Source organism: Punica granatum, chromosome 6 (genome assembly GCF_007655135.1).
Source record: "Punica granatum isolate Tunisia-2019 chromosome 6, ASM765513v2, whole genome shotgun sequence".
Lineage (NCBI taxonomy): Eukaryota > Viridiplantae > Streptophyta > Magnoliopsida > Myrtales > Lythraceae > Punica > Punica granatum.
In genome coordinates this window covers 23226803-23243449 of record NC_045132.1, presented here as the reverse complement: position 1 = coordinate 23243449, position 16647 = coordinate 23226803, and the positions used below count along the sequence as shown (strand labels likewise).

The 16647-nt window shown below is 39.4% G+C and overlaps 2 protein-coding genes across 2 annotated transcripts; both read left to right on the top strand.

Moving 5' to 3' along the window:
* The first annotated feature begins 340 nt into the window (after nt 1–340).
* On the top strand, nt 341–1945 carry LOC116211668 (BAHD acyltransferase At5g47980-like). Its single transcript, XM_031546136.1, has one exon. The coding sequence runs from the start codon at nt 424–426 to the stop codon at nt 1771–1773; it is 1350 nt and encodes a 449-aa protein (XP_031401996.1). The 5' UTR covers nt 341–423; the 3' UTR covers nt 1774–1945.
* Nucleotides 1946–6926: 4981 nt separating this feature from the next.
* Nucleotides 6927–8591, top strand: LOC116211796 (BAHD acyltransferase At5g47980-like). The gene has a single exon (XM_031546308.1). The coding sequence runs from the start codon at nt 6928–6930 to the stop codon at nt 8266–8268; it is 1341 nt and encodes a 446-aa protein (XP_031402168.1). The 5' UTR covers nt 6927; the 3' UTR covers nt 8269–8591.
* The last annotated feature ends 8056 nt before the right edge of the window (nt 8592–16647 follow it).

Genomic DNA, 16647 nt, shown 5'->3' with positions numbered 1-16647 from the left:
CGATTTCTATTTATTGTACGCCGAAAATTAAAAAATCTTGCAGTCTTCGCCCTGGCTTGTCCAAGTCATAAAGAAACTTTATGCAGAGAAATTGAAGGTGTAGTATAATGGCATAAATAGACGTAAATCTATCCCATTAAACTGCACCCTCTTTTCTCTCGTATATTTTTTTCACTTAGTTGTCCATTTCCTTGAAAGTATACAAGAATTGCCTCTTCACGTGCTTTCCCGAGTTTAACGTAGCAGAAAGCATAATTTCTTTTTTTCTGGCTTTTTGTCCGTCCTGAGTGTGTCCGCAGGAAGCCTAAGATTGTATAATATTTAACCTTAAAATGAGCAGTAATTGGCCGGGCCACCATATAAAGCCTATGCGACAGAGAAGGGACAAGTGAAGACAAGGCCATAAAAAAGGGGAGAGGGAGGATGAAGATGGCTGTTGAGTTTAAGGTTGAGGTTGTCTCCAAAGAAACCATCAAGCCATCTTCTCCGACCCCGGAGGAGTTCAAGAGCACCTTCCGACTCTCGCTGTTTGACCAGCTTACTTTCACCCTTTACTCGCCCATACTCCTCTTCTACTCCGGAGGAGGAGGCGAGGGTGGTGGCGATGCAGGCGGGTTGGAGTTAGTCTCCGACAAATCCCGGAGGCTGAAGTCATCTCTGTCAGATGCACTGACCCGGTTTTATCCCTTGGCTGGGAGGATCAAGGACAATTCCTGGATCAACTGCAGCGATGACGGCGTCCCTTATGTTGAAGCAAAAGTCAACTGCCTCCTCGAGGACGTCCTTGCGAAGCCTGACCCGGTTGAGCTCAAGAAATTCCTACCTATCGCTGTAGAGTCCTTGGAAGCAGGCACCGGCTCCCTCTTGCTCGTTAAGGCGAGTTTCTTCAATTGCGGTGGGCTTGCGATTGGAGTTTGCATTTCCCACAAGATAACTGATGTAGCCGGTCTGGGCACATTTATAAGGGCATGGGTTGGTTCGGCCCGTGTTGAATCCAGTGATGAAGTTGTAGTACCGGATTTCACAATTTCGTCTGCCTTCCCACCCCGAGATGATCTGAAGGACCTCCCTGTGGCGGAGTTGCCCAAGGGACAGTGCGTCACGAGAAGGTACGTGTTTGATTCCTCTAAGGTCACAGCCCTAAGGGCTAAAGCCAGCAGCCCAACCGTGCCCCAACCCACGCGAGTGGAGGCTGTGTCAGCCCTGATATGGAAGTCTGTCTCAAATGCTTCGAGAAGGAAACTCAGCGCTCCCTCAAGACAGTCGGTGCTGTCCCAGGCGGTCAACCTTCGCAGGAGGCTCGCGCATCCTTTGCCTGAGCACTCAGTGGGGAACCTAGTGGGCGGTTTCATGGCACGGAATGAGGATCCCGGGACTGATCTCCTTTGCTTGGTGAGCAATCTAAGGGCATCCATGAAGGATTACGTGGAAAGCTACCCGAAGAGACTACAGGGGGGACTCGAGAGCACGGCCAAGGCAGTCTTCGAAGCTGGTGTTCAATTTGGTAGCCTAATGAACAGTGACGACATCGACTTCTATAACTGCAGCAGTTGGTGCGGGCTTCCTTTCTATGAAGCCGATTTTGGGTGGGGGAAGCCGGTCTGGGTGGGCCGGGATGAAAGTGAGTTTAAAAACTCATTCGTGCTCATCGATGCCAAAGACGGGGAAGGGATCGAGGTGTGGTTGACTTTGACGGAACGGGACATGGCCGAGCTCGACCATGACCAAGAGCTGCTGGAATTCACTTCCTTAAACCCTAGCATCACTTGGTAATCAACTGCAAAAATAGTTCACGTTACATAACCGGATTTAAGCAATGTACGTACTTCTGTACGATAAAACATGTCCGTTTTACATTCTATTTTCAGTGAAATATGGTTCCGGCTTACATTTATTTTGTTCATAAGATTGGATGATATTCCAGCAATAAACTTTCTTATGGTCAGATGTTGTACGCAGAGGGGATTACTCTCTCTATATATATATATAATTTGTTTGATATTGAGCAGAAACTGTAATACGGTTTTGGACCTGTGTTGAATTCCACCCTTTGTCTCTTGAAGTTAGCATTAAAATTGTTGTATGCTCTAAAATATATTAAAGAAATAAAATTAATTAATTACCATAAAATTGGAATATATGTATTTTGCATATATACGAAAATTTATATAATTGAATAAAAGTCTATATGTTTGGTCGGCTGGTCCCGTTCAATAAACTTTTCCAAATCACTTATTAGATTATTCATATACATGCATCACAAAAATAATCAATATAAGATCGATTTATGCGTCTTTTTATACCTAATTATAATTCATTTCTAAAGTTTCTATTCAGTCCTTCTATTCAAGACAAACAGTAAGAGACGAAATTTACTTGCTCAAGGGGAAATTCAACGATAATATTAAATAATAACGAATAAATAAGTATATATAGAATAGTAAATAAGAAAATGCTGGGGCAAGATAGACAGGATAGCGTTTATTATATATTCACGTACGCAATGATTGCATGCACATACAAATTACACATAACCATGTGATCACTTAAATACATAATAAATTAGTGTATAATCACATTGACTTCAATAAATTATGGCAGATATGGATTACATCATGGAACATCTTAATTCTATAATTTCACGAGAAAAATTAATTCAATTATTCTCCCGCCATCATCATATTGTTGGGAAAAATCCACAGGTCTACTTTGGACTTGGGCCCATCCGCAACCCAAAAGCTTAAGCCAATGGGTTACTAGACCATTATCTCTTATAAACCTATGGATTTCCTCTCAACTTTTCCATGTGGGATTACTTCCAACACCCGCACTCACCATTCTCCATATAGGAGAGAAACCGGCCCAACAATTCCCCCCCTTCTCGACTATATGGAGGACTTCGAGCCGGGCTTCCACTTCCGGACTCGGATACCAATTGTTAGGCCCATCACTAGCCACGAGTTCCACACTCGGGCCTTGGCGTGGTGTGGGTTTCCACGCATAGCGTGTGCACTTTCTCCAGGATCATTACCTTGGGCTTTGATACCACTTGTTGGGAAAAATCCACAGGTCTACTTTGGACTTGGGCCCATCCGCAACCCAAAAGCTTAAGCCAATAGGTTACTAGACCATTATCTCTTATAAACCTATGGATTTCCTCTCAACTTTTCCATGTGGGATTACTTCCAACACCCGCACTCACCATTCTCCATATAGGAGAGAAACCGGCCCAACACATATAGACATCTCCATATCCCCTCACAAGTCATGCGCCAAAAGACAGGCCGATTGCATGCAAGTCCTAGCAGCCAAGATGAAATATACATCTTCGATGAATGACATATATATGTAAAGCTCAATTACATGCATGATGAACTGTTATTATATTTTCATATATACACGAGCTGATGCTGCAGTATGAATATGAAACGGGTTTTCTTAGGATGGTTTGTGTATATCGTTGTCAATAGTGATGGATATTTTGAATGCATGCGCAATAAAGTTAATGGAGCAATATTATTATCAATCCATAAAGAGAACACAAGACCATTAGTTACAACCCGCCATTACATTAAATATAACCTCACCCAACTCACAATGTCCAAAATGTGCAATTCTTTATGCATATATAGGCATCAATAGGAGCAGCCCTGTCTATCCCTTGTTTCCAGTAGTCATTTTTGAAATGCCATAAAATATTCCTAATTCATTAATTGGTCTCCAATTTGATTATACCGCCCTTGATTTTCTTTTTATTAGTGGCTGTTGGGTATCCTCCAATTTGGAGGAAGTTTGGCTCAAATTGTATTGGGCTTTTATCGGGCTTTAATAGGCCCAAGAACCCATTTTTGTTAGGGTTAATATTTCAGCAAACTAGCTGAGGAATAAATAGCAGCAGAACAGCTGCAGATCAGTGGTGTGCGGCAGCAGCGGTAGAAGAGAAGCAGTAGATCAGCAGAAGCAGCAACAAAAGAACAGAGCAAAATCGGATAAACAGGGGCAGCGCGCAGCTGGAGATCAAACCTCGATCGGGACATCAAACGAATTCCGATTGGGACGAAATTTTGACAGCAGCTTCACAACACGTGGGGCTAACTTCTGAAAGGTCAGAATTTCTATTCGAGCTCTGTAGGTGCTGTTTCAGCTGATTTTGTGAACCACCCGGTGTGGGTGACGAATTTAGTATTTGGGTGATCCAAGAGAGTGTTTCTCTTGAGTTTGGTGATCCAAGGGTTTACCCTTGATGAAAGACATTGTATAACCTTCATTCATAGTGGATCGTTGATTCGGAGTTGGTCCCGTGGTTTTTCCCCACATCGGGGTTTTCCACGTAAAATTATTGGTGTTCTTTTACTTTACTGCTTGTTGGTTGATTTGATTAGTTCCTATCTCGATTACACTAGAAGGGGAGGAAGATTAATCGCTGCGTTATTGTTTGGTTGAGTACATCCCTTCCCAACAGTGGCTTATATCCATCTCTATGTTACTTTTCCTTCTCTTTTCCCCCATCTTTTTGATGAAATTGTTGATATTGTTATCATCGTTTTGGAGCTACCGATTATAAAGCAAAGTCAAATGTGGATTGAGGTTAGGTATATATACATATATCTATATCTATAATACTAAAAAAGGAGAAGAAAATTCTCGTCTAACTTTCACTTTTCAAATATACCCATAATAAAATAACATCTTAAACTAGAAACAAATGAAAAAAAAGGGGTTAAAATAGTAAATTCAAGACAATAACCACCCCTCTCCACTTCTTTATCAACCTATCTCCCCCCAAATTTCTCTCACGCATCAGTCCCTCCCTCTTCTCTTTCTAACCTCACAAATATTAATCTCATTAATAACATAAATCTAATTGAAAACCCTAAAAAAATTATATTTACAATAATCATGACTAATAATGTGACAAAAAAATTTCCAAAAAACCGCGTGTAGCGCGGGCATGATTCTAGTGTGTATATATATATGTGTGTGTGTGTGAAAGCACTTAAAATTAATTGATGCTGATGCCAAGATTTCTAAGGCTAGCAGTCCAATATTGCAGTAGATATGAACTCGCCAGCAGCCTTCACGCCTGATTTGTATATGAACTTCATTCAAAGAACTTCGACGTCTGATTTTCTGGATAACCAAAAGCAAAACGCCTTTGAATTCCTTTAGCGATTGCGCAAGTAAATTTAGTAATTAGTGAGTCCAAATTGAGCGTATTTTTAATTCCTTTGAGTTCCTTTTATCGACATGCAAGACTAGGATTTTTTTTGTTTGCGATCAAACAAAAGATTATATGGAATCCATAAATAATATCAGTAATTGAGATAATATTCTGGTAATAATTAGGGACAACGTTCTCTTGCTGGCTTGTAGGCAGCTTCCTCGGATCTATAATCCTATAATTAATTAAACACAAAGTCTACTCCTTGGCTTTGGCCTTTCATTCTAAATTCCAACTTCACGTTTCCACTATGAATTCAGCACGTGATCCACGCATGATTTTTAATCCTATCTCTTTAATTAACATGTCGTGTTTGATTATGGAAGAAAATTCCTTTTTATTTTTAGGGAAGTTGCTTTGAGTTTTTTTCCCCATATGTGCATCTTTTTTTATTTGTTAACTCAATATGACATAACTAATCCAGGTTCCAGCCACATTAGGCTACTAAGGGGTAAAACACTTCCATGTTAATAAGTTGCTTTTGAGCTTTACATGTTGTATAACACTTCTTTTACAGTGAGATCATGTGACATCTTGATGAGGATTTGAAAATTACTACCTGCTCGAATTTTTGACTTACCTTGATCATGAAATGCGGTACTAAAAATTTTAAATCCTCTCATTGTAGGAAAAATTCACTCATTTTAATGTAGTTTGATATCACCAGGGACGGATCTAGGAATTTAATCCAATGTGAGCAAAATTGAAAGAAAGGCAAAGAAAAAGTAGTCGTAAAGTTTTCGGTGTAGAGCAGTAGCACACACCCTCACTTGCTAATCAAGAGGTTCTGAGTTTGATATTTAGTGAGATTATTCATGTTCATTTATTAGTTATTATGATTTCTATTTTATTATATTAGACTTATGTACCTCTCTTGTAACCGAAAAAAAAAGTCCTAAAGTCAAAGGAGACATGGTACAACAATTTCATGTACAATGATGACAAATTCGTTAGAAAAAATTAAAAATTTTAGCCCGAGTAAAGGGGGAGTTAGCACCTCATGCTTAGATCAAATATAAATAAATATATATATATAACTCTATGGGTTTAGCGTAGTAGTTAAAGAGAAGCTCGAGTATCTGCCCGATTCCAGATTCGAAACCCCTTAAAGTTACCAGAGTGCTTTTGACGTGATTATCCGCTCCGTGCATCGCTGAGGTTTACGGAGCTCCAGAAATTAGTCGGGCAAAGTTTAGACAATCCGGGTTAATATATATATATATATATATACCCATATTCAAATATAAGATATTGTTTCTTAACTTTCCAGTTTCGTAGCTGTCTTTTGTTGTATTTCTCGTCCACTTCATTTCCTTTTTCTACAAGGACTGGCGAGGAATTAATCGGAGTTGAATTTTGTTGAACATAATATATATATATATATGTATGTATGTATGTATGCATTCTCTATTTTAATTAATTAGAATGACAATCTAAACAAAATTGTTACATTGTGCGAAATCAATCAAACCAAGTAGCTGGGGGCAGAACGAACTTATTATAATGTTTGGGACAGTAGACAATAGTTGTCTTCATGTGCTTTCCCGAATTTGACGTAACAGAATGGAAAGTTCTATTGCCCTGTCGCCTTGTGGACAGCTCCCGGGAAGTCTGACCTTAAGAACTGCGGCCCCTCACTATATAAATGTCATCTTACATGGTCAGTTTCCTTTACTGGACATACGTGCATTGATATTTCGATAACAATGGCTGCTGAAATTAAGATCGAGGTGGCCTCTAGAGAAACCATCAAGCCATCCTCTCCTACTCCGGAGGAGGTAAATGGAACCGTCAAGCTCTCGCTCAGCGATCAGCTCTGTCCGGTCCTTTACGTGACTGCACTCCTCTTCTACCCTGGCGAAGGTGAGGGTGACGATAATGTCCGGGCACAACTTGTAGCCGATAAGTCCTGGAGGCTGAAGTCATCCCTGTCCAATGTTCTGACCCGCTACTTCCCGCTTGCCGGGAGGATCAGGGATAACTTCTGGATCGACTGTAATGATGAAGGTGCTGCTTACATTGAAGCCGAGGTCAACTGTGCTCTCGGGGACGTACTAGGAAAGCCCGACCCTGCGGTCCTGAAGAGGCTCTTCCCGGTCAATATGGAGTCTACTGAAGCGGCTTCCGGGCTTCTCTTGCTCATGCAAGCGAATTTCTTCAAATGTGGTGGGCTGGCAATTGGGATTGCCATTTCCCACAAGCTATGTGACGCTTCGACTATGAGCTCATTCATTAAGGCATGGACCGGGATGGCCCGTGGGTCCGTCGAAGTCCTAGCCCCTGACTTTGCTATCTCATCCCTCATCCCGCCATTAAAACATCTGGTTGACAACCTTCCCGTGGCAGAACTACCAAAGGGGCTATGCGTCACGCGGAGGTATGTGTTTGATTCCTCAAGGATTGCTGCACTGAAGGCAAGGGCCACCAGATGCAATGAGGATGCTCCGGAGCCCAGTAGGGTGGAGGCTGTGTCGGCCTTGATATGGAAATGCGCGGGGAATGCGTCCCGAAGAAACCTGGGTGCACCATCGAGGCGGACTGTGCTGTCCCAGGCGGTCAACTTGCGCAAGAGGCTCATGTCACCGCTCCCCGAACACTCCATAGGGAACTTCCTGGGGTCGGTCCACACTCCAAACGACGATCCCGAAGCCGAGCTTCATTCTCTGGTGAACAACCTGAGGGCGTACATGAAAGATTATTTGGAAACCTACCCGATTAGGCTAGAGCAGGGTCAAGAGAATGCAATGAAAGCGATCTTTGAAGCCGCCGGCAAATTCGGAAGCCTAATGAACGATGAGAGCATAGATTTTTACAACTGTAGTAGTTGGTGCAACCTCCAGTTCTACGAGGCTGACTTCGGTTGGGGAAACCCAATCTGGATGAGCCTAGACAGTACAGAATTCAAGAACTCCGTGGTGCTGCTCGATGCTAGAGATGGCGAGGGCATCGAGGTGTGGTTGACCTTGAGAATACCGGACATGGCCGAGCTCGATCATGATAAGGAGCTGCTGGAATTTGCTTCGCTGAACCCAAGCGTCACTTGGTAATTAACTAAATGGGTCAAATGTACATCGTCAGATCAATCATGTATATGTTGTTTCATGTGTGCTTTGTCGAATCAACTATGCGTTTTTTTTTTTGCTGAAGTATCTTTCTTTAATTGTGCCACATTGAATTTAATTTGTTTATATATGTGTTTTGTTGATATTGGGCTGTGTAATGCTGTATAGATCAGTAAAATATAGCCTTGCAGTTATATATGTTGCTTAGATGCTCCCTCATCCCACGGACTTATATATTTGATTTCTCTATCTGATCTGATGTTTGAACAACATACGACAGAAATGTACGTATAGTTTTTTTTTTTTTTGGATAAGTGTTAAAACTTCATTATTAATCAAAAGTCAATATATACAAAGACCACTAATCCAAGAGTAACCTATCCCCACATTTACAGAAGACAAACAAACAGAATTCACATCCCCAAGAGTTTTGCTATACTCGAGCTTGCTATCTTATGTTGCACCCTAGGATTAGACAAAATCTTCATTCTAACTAATTCTATAATTTGATGAACTATCCTACTCATGGAGGAGACCTCGTGTTTGAAGATCCTGTTGTTTCTCTCTATCCGTACTTTGTGAATATATACATTCCTAGCAAGTCTTTGCCCAATACTGTCCAACTTCTTTCCTTTCAAAGACATCACCCAAACCAGCTCAGAATGCCAATCCTGGACCTGCTTAGTAATTCCCAACCTGCATAATACACTTTGCCATATAGCTTTTGTAATTTTGCAGGTGAAGAAAAGATGATCTCCGGTCTCAACTTCACATCCATAACATTCTCATAAAGCACTTCCTATGTTTGCTCCCTATCTCAGTATTCTAGCCTTCGTAGTAAGCCTATGAAGAATGGCAAGCCAGCTAATAAAAGAAGCTCGAGGTAGATGACCTGCAAACCAAACAGCTTTCCTCCACGGTACCATTGGTCCAGCGGTTCTGAAATGTTCAAAGCCACTCTGAGTAGTATATTGACCCGAGCTGCTTGGGATCCATATTACCTTATCTATGTCATCAAACTCAGCTTTCAGTGCGAGCCCCTTCACTTCCTCAGCTTGAGAATCACAGCTTCTAGGCCATCTCCAACAGTTTTGCCTATAAACTCTGCTGACACAATCATGCTCTTTGATCATGGGAAAACAATCCAAACCTCTTGTACTAAAATCCGCTAATGGGCCCCACAGGGAGCCAATGGTCACACCAGAAACTGATGTTATCCCCAAAACCGATTCGGTATTTGATATATGGCTTAATCAAATCCCTTAGATGCAGGAGCTTCCTCCAATTCCAAGAGTAGCTTTTAGTAACCTTTATGCCCCAAAAACTCCTTCCTTTCAGTAGAAATCTTCAAGTCCAAGCAACCCAAAGAGATCCCGAATTCAGAAGGATAACCCATACGTTCTTCACAACACAAACCTTGTTACATGTCTCCAAATTTCAAACTCCCAGGCCGCCCTCATCTTTTGGCAGATACACAGTAGCCTAACTCACTTTGGCCCCTCCAGAATAATAAGCTATCCTTCCAAAGAAAAGCTTTACATTTCTGACGCACAAGCTTAATCACTCTCTTATGCAGAATAAAGTTAGAGCATCAGTTAGAGGACATACTGAATATCACAGAATTGATCAGTCGGAGCCTCCCTGCATAAGAAAGGTGCTTGACAGTCCATCGTTTAATTCTTTTAACAATCTTCTCTATGAGCTCCTCACAATTCTTCAAGGAGAGCTTCCCTGAGACTAGAGGGAGTCTCGGGTATTTGACTGGAAGATGCCCTTTTTTGAATCTTATAACAGTCAACAACTGTTGGATATCCTCTTCGGTTAGTCCTCCACAGTACAGTTCTGAAATCTCTGGGTTGAGGCGAAGACCTGACCATCTGTGAAATATATCTAGAGTGTCCAGACCAACAAGTAAAGATTCACGCGAACCATTAGTGAAAATAAATAGGTGTGTGAGTCTGACAGGCTTGCATCTAGGATGGAATCCTAGTCTTCTCGATCTAATTGCGGAATCAAGTAACTGACACAACACTTCCATACCAACTACAAACAAATATGGAGACAATGGATCTCCTTGTCGCACCCCTCTAGCTCCTGGGAAATATCCTGCCGAAGTGCCATGAAGAGCTACAGAGAAATAGGGAGTAGTGATGCATCCCTTAATCCAATTGATAAACATTGAAGGCATTCCCATAGCAGACAGTGCAACAAGAATGAAATCCCACGAGATGGAATCAAAGGCTTTCATTAAATCCACTTTAACAGCACATCGAGCGGTGATCCCAGATCTATGATAATTGTTAACCAGTTCATGAGCCACGAGTATGTTGTCTGCAATCCTTCTTCCTTTAATAAAAGCTGACTGATTTTTACTAATAAGAATGGGGAACGCCTTTTTCAGTCTATTAGGAAGCACTTTGGTGAAACATTGGTAGAATATATTGCAACAAGAAATTGGCCTGAAATCCTTCATATGATCAGCTTTAGGCTTCTCTGGAACAAGAATAATAATGGTGGAGTTTGCTTCCATTCTCATTTTACCTGTGCTGAAATAGGATTTGATGGCAGCCACAAAGTCATCTTTAATAATACTCCAGCAAAATTTAAAAAATAAAGCTGAATACCCATCAGGTCCTGGAGCTTTGTTGTCTCCCATGGAGAAAAGTGCAGTCTTGATTTCCTCGTCAGTAATTCTGCTCACTAGCATATCAGCCAAGTCTGCAGGGACCTTCCTCTGAATCAGTGATTCAATCTGATCCAAAGAAGCTTCAGAAGTGAAATCAGCACCAAGCAATTGTTTATAGAATTTCACTGCTTCCTCCTTGATCTCAGCCATTTTCTCCAGCTTGCCCCCTCCGAGTTAAAGAAAACTCGAACGGTGTTCCTTGAATGCCACTCTTTGACTAATTTGTGAAAGGATGAGGAGTTTTGGTCCCCCACCTCTAGCCAATGGATCCTGGACTTCTGCTTCAAATAACTGTCCTGATCATGAAGTGCATCAATGTATTGTCTGTTGAGAACTTGCTCCCTTCCGACTAGTTGCACATCATTAGAGTCTCTGAGAAGGGCCTTTTGAGTCTCCTCTAGTTCTAGTTTTAAATCTTGCATACGTTTTTCTACGTCACCATAAGTTTTCTTGCTGAATTCCCTCACCTTCGTTTTCAAGGCTTTTTAACTTCCTGTAGAAAGTAGCCATAGGATCTATCATTCTCCATATCAGTCCCCCAAACCTCCTGTACCAATTCAACAAATTTTGGATGCTTGGTCCAAAAATTGAAGATCTTAAATGGTTTAGGCCCTGCATTTTCAAGTTCTGCAATTGTCAATAGTCCCGGGCTGTGATCAGAAATCCCTGCTGCAAGAAACTCCACAGTTGAAGAGATACCATCATTCACCGAGTGCTCATTCGTCAAAACTCTATCCAACTTTCGAGCCTGATGCACTTCCCTTAATTTGTTGCTCGATGTGTAGAAACACCCAACAAAAGGATGGTCATTGATACCGGTTGAAGTCAAGCACTCATTGAAATCTTTCATACTCTGGTCCCAAGTAATATCTCTTCCTACCGCTTTCACCTCACTCACTTCTTTAACAGCATTAAAATCAACCCAATATAACCCATTCGATCTTCACGTTAACAGCCAAAGACTCGAGATGAGACCAGAGTTTTTTTTCCTTTCCATCGAACTGTTTGAAGCATAAACGAAAGCGACTGCAATTAATCCTCTTCCCTCGGGTAAATCAAGCAAACAGTGGATTAGTTGGCTAGATTTCCGGACAACTCTCAAATTTATGTCCTCCTTAACGACAATGCAGAGCCTACCATTGGTGGCGTGCTCATAGTTATGAATGAAAACTCTTTCTTCCAAGCAGCATGAATTTCTTTGGAATTCCCTTCTTTCACCCTTTTCTCAATTATTGCCATAATATCAATATTGTGATCCTTTAGAAATTGTTGGACGACTTTTTGTTTCAGAGGATCATTTAATCCTCTGATATTCCATGCAGCAATCTTCATGTATGAGAGGTGCCCCCCTTTCCCCTTCCTTTCCTCTTATATATATTCCATGCTGCAGTCTTCATGGACATATAGTTACTAATGTTACTACAGCATGGTCCCGAGATGGTTTTCGTTGGTTTATTTATAGATAATGTCGTCCTCTTGAGAGAGTCGATCCAACTCACTATTGGATTTGTCACATCCTTTAGTAGTCGATCGGTGTTTTCTGGTTATCCCGGTATGGAGAAATGTTATTGAGGCTCGGGCTTTGGAGTTCTGATTATGAATCATATACATCAGCTTCTTCATTTAGAAAGCTCTCATATAAAATATATATATATATATATATATATATATATATTTTTTTTTTTCTTCTTTTGGGGATGAAGTACGAGTCCCGATTATATACAATAGTCTCTTAGTTTAGCGACCTTTTTCACATCAAGCCACTGAAATTCCTTTCGCCAATTTTTTTATAGCATTTAATATCAGGAGCATTCTTAAAAAATTATTTCTTAAAATGCTCCAAAAAAATAAAAATTTTACAATAAATTTTGTTACTTAACAAGAGTCTTGTTGTATTCAAATTGATAAGTTTCTTACAAAATAAAGCATCATCTTGTCAAAAAATAAGCCCCTTACAAAGTAGTAAGTGTTTAATTAAATTAAAAATTAACTTGGTTAACAAAAAATTTATTATTATTTAATATAAGAAAATCTGTCGACGGTCATCTGACGGCTAGTAACGTTGTCGATTTCGATTGGCCTCTGGACTTTTCAAGGAGCATCCTGATGGAAGTTTATCTCTTTTCTTTTTCAAAAGTTGGGCTAATAGGCTTTCCTGGCCCATCAAATTGATGGGATGATGGACTTTTTCCGATGTTGACTTTCTTTTCGATGAGTAATTGATTGAACATTTTCTTTTGATGAATATTAATTGAACATTTTCATGTAAATTGCAAACGAGTCCATTTGTTAGAGCATAAAATATAACCTTACCCAACTCTCGATGACTGTCCAAAATGCGCAAAAATCTTTACATATATCGGCGCACTGACACTATGTATGCTCTGGTACGATGATAAAAAAAAAGGGAATAAATATACGTAATACAATACTTTATTTTACATCGTTCTGTTTGATATTTATATTTCATTTTCTTTTCATTTCATTGTAACAAATAACTTGAAAAAATCTATCAACTTATTTCTCGAAAGATTCCTAAATTTCTGTCGATGCTCTTTGAGATGAAAATTTTATGTCAAATTTTGTCTTAAATTATTCTGTTCTAATGTCCATTTAAAATTTTGTCTATATTTAAAATGGAACAAATTCCGTCTCAATTTGTTGTCTCTATACGATAGTTTTTTTTTTCGAGTATTGAATATATTCGCATGGAGATTGGAGAAGTATCAGTGATTAGCTTGATTAGTATACTTGCATTTTATATTAACAAAAAGTTGACCCGAAGTTAAATGACATATCATCATAATTTTATTTAAGATAGTGAGGCTGATGTTTTGAAAGGACTGCGACATAAAATTATTGGAGCAATATGTGCTTACTAATCCAGAAATAAACCAAGACCAAATAGCTACCTTCCCCCTACCACATCAAATATAACCTCACCCAACTCAAAATTGGATACTTTTAGTTCAACTGTCATTATTTTGTACTGTTCATTATGAATAGTAGAAGCAAAAGTATTAAACACTTAAATTGAAAGTTTCAAATATGTTCTTGTAACTCAATATCATGTTAGAATTTTCGTTGTTTATAATAGGCAATAATAGCATCCTATGTGATTAATATTTTGGATAAAATGTTTGTGTGCATTAACTCAAAACATAATTATAAAGACTTGTTCCGGACCAATTGGCTTCTCCAACTTTCCCACTGGAGATGGATTCTTCTCTCGACCTCCCCATCTCCTCTCCGTGATAGTATCCTCACCTATCTCGACACTCGATTGCACCGTTAGACTGTTAGTCCTACCTTCCGCCTGCAAAGACCGACCTTTTGTGGCTTGCTCCCCTTTTTCTTTGTTGGTTTTTGCAGGTCTCAATTCCTATTGCGGGTCTGAATTGATCAAGGAGGCTTTGGCGTCCTTGGTTTGATTACTTAGGGCTTGAGCTATTAAGGGTTAGGTCGACTGATTATGTCTGTCGGCACTGATTATTGGTAGAATCTTGCACTCGAATCCCGACTCGAAATACCCTAACTACCCTACTCCATTATGGAGTAGAATTTCACAATGGATTTAGAATGTCCTCCTTCCCAATTTCTATGGGGTCCATGATGAAATATTATTAGCATATAGTGATCGGAGTTAATGGTTTCAAGATAGTAAACTACATTGGTATCTGTTCTTCTTTGATATTTTGCTCCCTTTATCCTTTATAATTTGCGCGATGGATAAACCGTTTATTTCTGTTCTAGTAATTTTTTATCCGACATTTTACGTGTATCCGTTTTTGCTGGGAATTAATGAATGGATACACTTGACTGCTTGAGGAAAAAAAAAATTACAAAGAAAGGCCAACACATATCCAGGATCCAACAGATTGGGCCGATAGGCGCCGTTTACAACAGATAGGCATGCAGGCCCAATTTAAAAGCTAAAGGAGACTTAGCAAATTTACAGCTAATGTTGGGAAGAAAACTTGAGCAACTACATTTCAGTTTTGTCAAAGATATGATACATCAATATGTCGTCTTAAGGCTCTAGAAGTTGAAAATCATAGGAAAAGAAGTACATGATGTGTCGGGTTAGATATAGGCATGCAGTTGGTTCATAATCGAAAGATATCTTAGTTAACTGAACATTGTCATATACAGATTGTATTGAATTATCGATAATGATTTGGCGATTAGCATATATACTTGTTTGACACTAACAAGAAGGTTGAGCCAAGGTTAAATTATATCATCGCTGACAAAGGAAGCCTAGTGTAGCATTGTATATTCCCGCCTAGTAATCAATAAATTTCATATTCACTTTTCGTCAGTAAGACTGTTTTTTATCATTTTATTTAGATTTTGTTTGCACTCGCCTTATAAGCCTCTTTTGTGACTGACATATCATCTTAATTTCAACTCGCGCGTGGCAATCTATTAATTCTATTGAGCATGCATCCGACCTGAGCCAACAGTAGCACTTACTTTTATCACACGACGTCTATATATAATATGTATAATTTGTGTTTTTATGTATATAATGTCAAGTAAGGAACAAAATGTCTACCAGCACTGAATCTCTTAACCTCTTCTAAAGGCAAGTAAATCGTCTTCGGTATCGGGAAAAAGTCATTACCAATATATTATATCTACCTGCTGGACTTTTTTTCTCTCGCCGAGTTTATTCTAGCATCATTAATTCGTGAAGACAATACGGATGACATATATGTTATATATATTAACAAAACTGACCCACCCAAAAAAAAGAAAAGATTATTATAATTACATACTAATCTTTTAAGCCCCATCCTTTTTAGTAGGCCTAGCCACGTCTCTTTATTAATTATTTAGGATTTCTTTCATCGTATTAGGTCTTGAGTCTCATTTGTAATCGAAAAAAAAAAACAAATGATAATAACCATACCGGGATGGGGCCGAACTTGAATAACCCAATCAATTAAACTTCCATCAATTGAGATTCGCAATTTTGCTAACCGATTGTGATTTTTGAATAATTAATAAGCAGATGTCCCATATAAGAAAACACACACGCATATATGTATATGTATATGTATATGTATATATATAATATACGTATGTATTAGTTTCTCGACGCATTGCAGAAGGATCATCGTGCAATCCACTATGCAGTAGATTATATATAATTTATAATCCACAAGCCAAACAGTAGAAGTCACTACAATCTGTAATATGCTATACATTAGTCACTGTTCTCTACACAGACCAAACAGGTAAGATGTACGTATCTTAACTTCTTGTTTTTTTTTTAAATTCAGCAAAAAAAGTTAAGATATCTATGTTCATTTTTTTTCCTTCGAACGGAGCTGCATGCGCTGAGGTATCCATTAAATTAATTGCTCGATTGCTTTGCTTAGCTTCCAACATCGTCGGAAGAGTAACTATACGTTCAAGCGTTCAAAAAAGAAGAGTTAATTATAGGGGGATGTTTAACTGATACTTGGCGTACAATTCTGGGTCAGATATATCCCAATCTCATGTCAATCCTAGTGATATCTATGAATAGATCCCAGCTTAAATCCATCATGTTAATGATTCAAAAGATCACATCTACCAAGCATCAAGATCAGATAATTAATTACTCTAAATGAAACCGAAAGAGGGTTCGCAGCCCGAAACAGCTCTGCATTCTTAGAATTATTTGATCA